The sequence below is a fragment of the Aedes aegypti genome, chromosome 3, assembly GCF_002204515.2.
Source record: "Aedes aegypti strain LVP_AGWG chromosome 3, AaegL5.0 Primary Assembly, whole genome shotgun sequence".
Taxonomy (NCBI): Eukaryota; Metazoa; Arthropoda; class Insecta; order Diptera; family Culicidae; genus Aedes; species Aedes aegypti.
The window spans coordinates 125,815,500-125,818,390 of NC_035109.1; the positions used below are offsets into that span (position 1 = coordinate 125,815,500).

At 42.3% G+C, this 2,891-nt stretch overlaps 1 protein-coding gene across 1 annotated transcript; it reads right to left on the minus strand.

Annotated features, from left to right (window-relative positions):
• Positions 1 to 214: 214 nt before the first annotated feature.
• On the minus strand, positions 215 to 2,358 carry LOC5576273 (cytochrome c oxidase assembly protein COX15 homolog). The gene is made up of 4 exons (XM_001662512.2): positions 2,018 to 2,358; positions 1,815 to 1,956; positions 1,369 to 1,501; positions 215 to 1,135 (listed from the first exon to the last, which is right to left on the minus strand). The coding sequence occupies exons 1-4, from the start codon at positions 2,165 to 2,167 to the stop codon at positions 280 to 282; spliced, it is 1,281 nt and encodes a 426-aa protein (XP_001662562.1). The 5' UTR covers positions 2,168 to 2,358; the 3' UTR covers positions 215 to 279.
• Positions 2,359 to 2,891: the final 533 nt, after the last annotated feature.

The following is a 2,891-nucleotide window of genomic DNA, read 5'->3' on the forward strand; positions in this document are numbered from 1 at the left end:
AATATTATTTGATTGTTAGAAAAAAAAACTTTTTTTTAACTTTGCGTGTTACGAAAATACTGAAAACATATTTGAAATCAGTGGGATAATCATTGAATTGAATTGAACATTGAAACCATTGCAAATGGCCAAAACGCGTGAAAAGTTTTGATTTAGTCGCTAGACTTTTGACAGAATAACAAGGAGTTTCTTTCCAGATGAAAAATAGCTACTCCCCCTCGCATTAATCCACTGTTATATAACAAAATTACATTTTAAACATAAATACTTACCCACTTATTACTTAGGTAACCTTCTGACTAGTTTCATTTCGTGCGTCAGCCAAATTGCAAACGACAGCAGAAGCAACGATCCCGACTGATGACTGGCAGCGAGCGGAACTGGCACGTAGGTGAGCAGTGTCGTAATACCCAGAAGGACCTGTAGCCATCCCATCGCAGCTACAGCCGTGGCAGCTTTGTACGCCCTTGGAGGCAGAACCCGTCGTCTCGAGAGCATGAACATTCCGGTAATCAGCGTTAGCGTCGCTGTCCCCAGCAATCGATGGTCAAACTGAACGGTGGTAGGATTCTCGGTAAAGTTACGCAACGTCGGTGACATGGCTAGGATATCGCTGGGAATCCACCGATCTGCCATCTTGGGAAACGAGTTGTAGACTAGACCGGCATCCAGGCCAGCCACTAGGGCGCCGGACATAGCCGTAATGAATACTGCAGCTTTGGTGGCATGTGCCAGTCCCTTGAATTTGAACGTTGCCGCAGGAATCTTTCCCAACAGCTTCTGTGCTGGCAAAAGTTTGTCCAAGGCTGACCACAGGAACAACGAATATAGAACAAATGCAAATCCTAGATGGGACGCTAGGCGGTACTGGGAAACACGTGGTACATCACTTTCTTGGTGGAAACGGTCCTCCAAACCGGACTTGACCATGTACCATCCCATCAGCCCTTGAGCGGCGATCAGGGCTCCAAATGCAACGGTGCGGATTTTCATTCCTCGATCCAGGTAACCCCTGGACCAGAAGTAGGCCGCTGGAATGGCGTAAAACGCTCCGATGAGGCGTCCCCACATACGATGACCATACTCCATGAACCAAATCATTTTGAATTCACTGAGGGTGATGTCTTTGTTTTTGCTGAAAAAATATGATTAATCCATAGTTAGTTGACTAATGTCAGGGCTGGTAGTATTTGTCGTAAATTCATACTTAAATAGGAAGTTTTTCCTCGTGAAATTTGATAGCATCTAAAGGTTTCTCTAAAACCACTTGAACTCACTGTAAACAGAATGAGGATAAAAGTGACTTTAGAGACTTGAGACCCTTCGTTAACAAAGCTGACAGCCTTAAAATTTGCCCTTCATACTTACATTTTGAACTCAGGATATTGCTGATAGCGTTCGAATTCCTCTTGCCATTCCTGTTGGCTTCGTGGCATCTTCTCGCCCAATAATTTCCACGTGACCATCGATAGTCCGGATTCAGTGAGCCGTGTTACACCACCTGGGATTGGGAATTTGATTAATAAAACATTAAAATTTCAACTCAAAGCTAAATCAGGCGGCATCCACAAATTACGTAACGCTCTAGGGGGAGGGGGGGAGTAGGCTTAAGCGTTACGGCTCATACAAAAATTTGAAATTTTTCATACAAAAAGCGTTACGGAGGGGGGGGGAGGGGGTCAAAAATTTCCAATTTTAGCGTTACGTAATAAATGGACGCCGCCTCATCCACGTTTATTTAGCTGTTCGATAAACTATCTCTGCCATCACAATACACACGCAGTACAGTACAAATCCGTAACAAACAATCCCACCTAATACGACGGCCACGAAGACCATTCCGCTGCAGCCGAGCAGCCAGTAGCCAACTGCCTTTCGGCCCTTTTCGGCCACATCTGGTTTCGTGCAGTATCGAGTTAACGAGGTCTGCAAAATGCGCCCTGGTGTGATGTTTGCCTGGAATTCAACGAGGAAAATGTCCATGAATGTTTACAGTAATTATAATACACCAAATTACCTTCTTAACATTCTGCAGAATGGATGAATTACGGCCCAGGGGATTACCGGTTATGAACGACCGGCACGGGGTTAGATTTTTCCATACCAAATTCGATGGATTCACTGCGCTTCGGACTAAAGGAGTTGCTAACCGGAGGTAATTCAGCATGGTTTAGAGCACTTTTGAGGCGCAATATAATTTGAACAAATGCTTTTGACTATGAATTTACAGAATATTCTGATTACTCAAGGTATGAGATCAGAATTCGCACAGCAATAAAAGAGGAATGGAATTTTTGTACTGAGGAGAAGCCGATTGATTGCGAAATACACGAAACGGAGGTTTGTTTTGACGTTTCACGATTTTCACGTCGCCTCTGTCGCATGTGTGCTCGGAGTATGCTTCTGTTTATACAGCACCAATTCGATTTTGGTACGCTGCGTTTAAATTGGGTCCTAAAATTTTAAATGAATTCTTGTTTTTATTTAATAATACTAAAGAGCATGTTCTTTGAACCACTTTAGCAATTTTTCCAGCTCAAATAACGGCTATAACATATTTAAACCTTAATTTTAAAAATTATTCCAAATATGAACCTTGACACTGTTGACCATGTTTGACGTTCACTTTGTCGACAAAAATACCACAGGGGTTTTAGTTTCACCACTGGGATTGTTCCTATCTGACATTTCGGAAGGGACACGGAAAACAAAATATACCCAATATTTGAGTTTAAACCAAGGGGTATGACAAAATCTCAAAAATTGTTTTTTGGGCTTAAACAAACAAAAATCATTTAAAAATTGTGTAAACATGTGTTTCCGGCCTTAACTTAAGCGTTTGGTACTAAAATTGAGACAGGGCTTTAGGACCCTATTGTGTTAAATACCTT

Bases quoted from the DNA above. Each gene is read 5' to 3' on its own strand.
- LOC5576273 (XM_001662512.2), bottom strand. From the start codon at position 2,167: ATGCTGAATTACCTCCGGTTAGCAACTCCTTTAGTCCGAAGCGCAGTG. The intron at 1,957-2,017 runs GTAATTTGGTGT...GTTGAATTCCAG, and splicing joins TTCTGCAGAATGTTAAGAAG to GCAAACATCACACCAGGGCG. The intron at 1,136-1,368 runs GTAAGTATGAAG...ATATTTTTTCAG, and splicing joins CAATATCCTGAGTTCAAAAT to CAAAAACAAAGACATCACCC.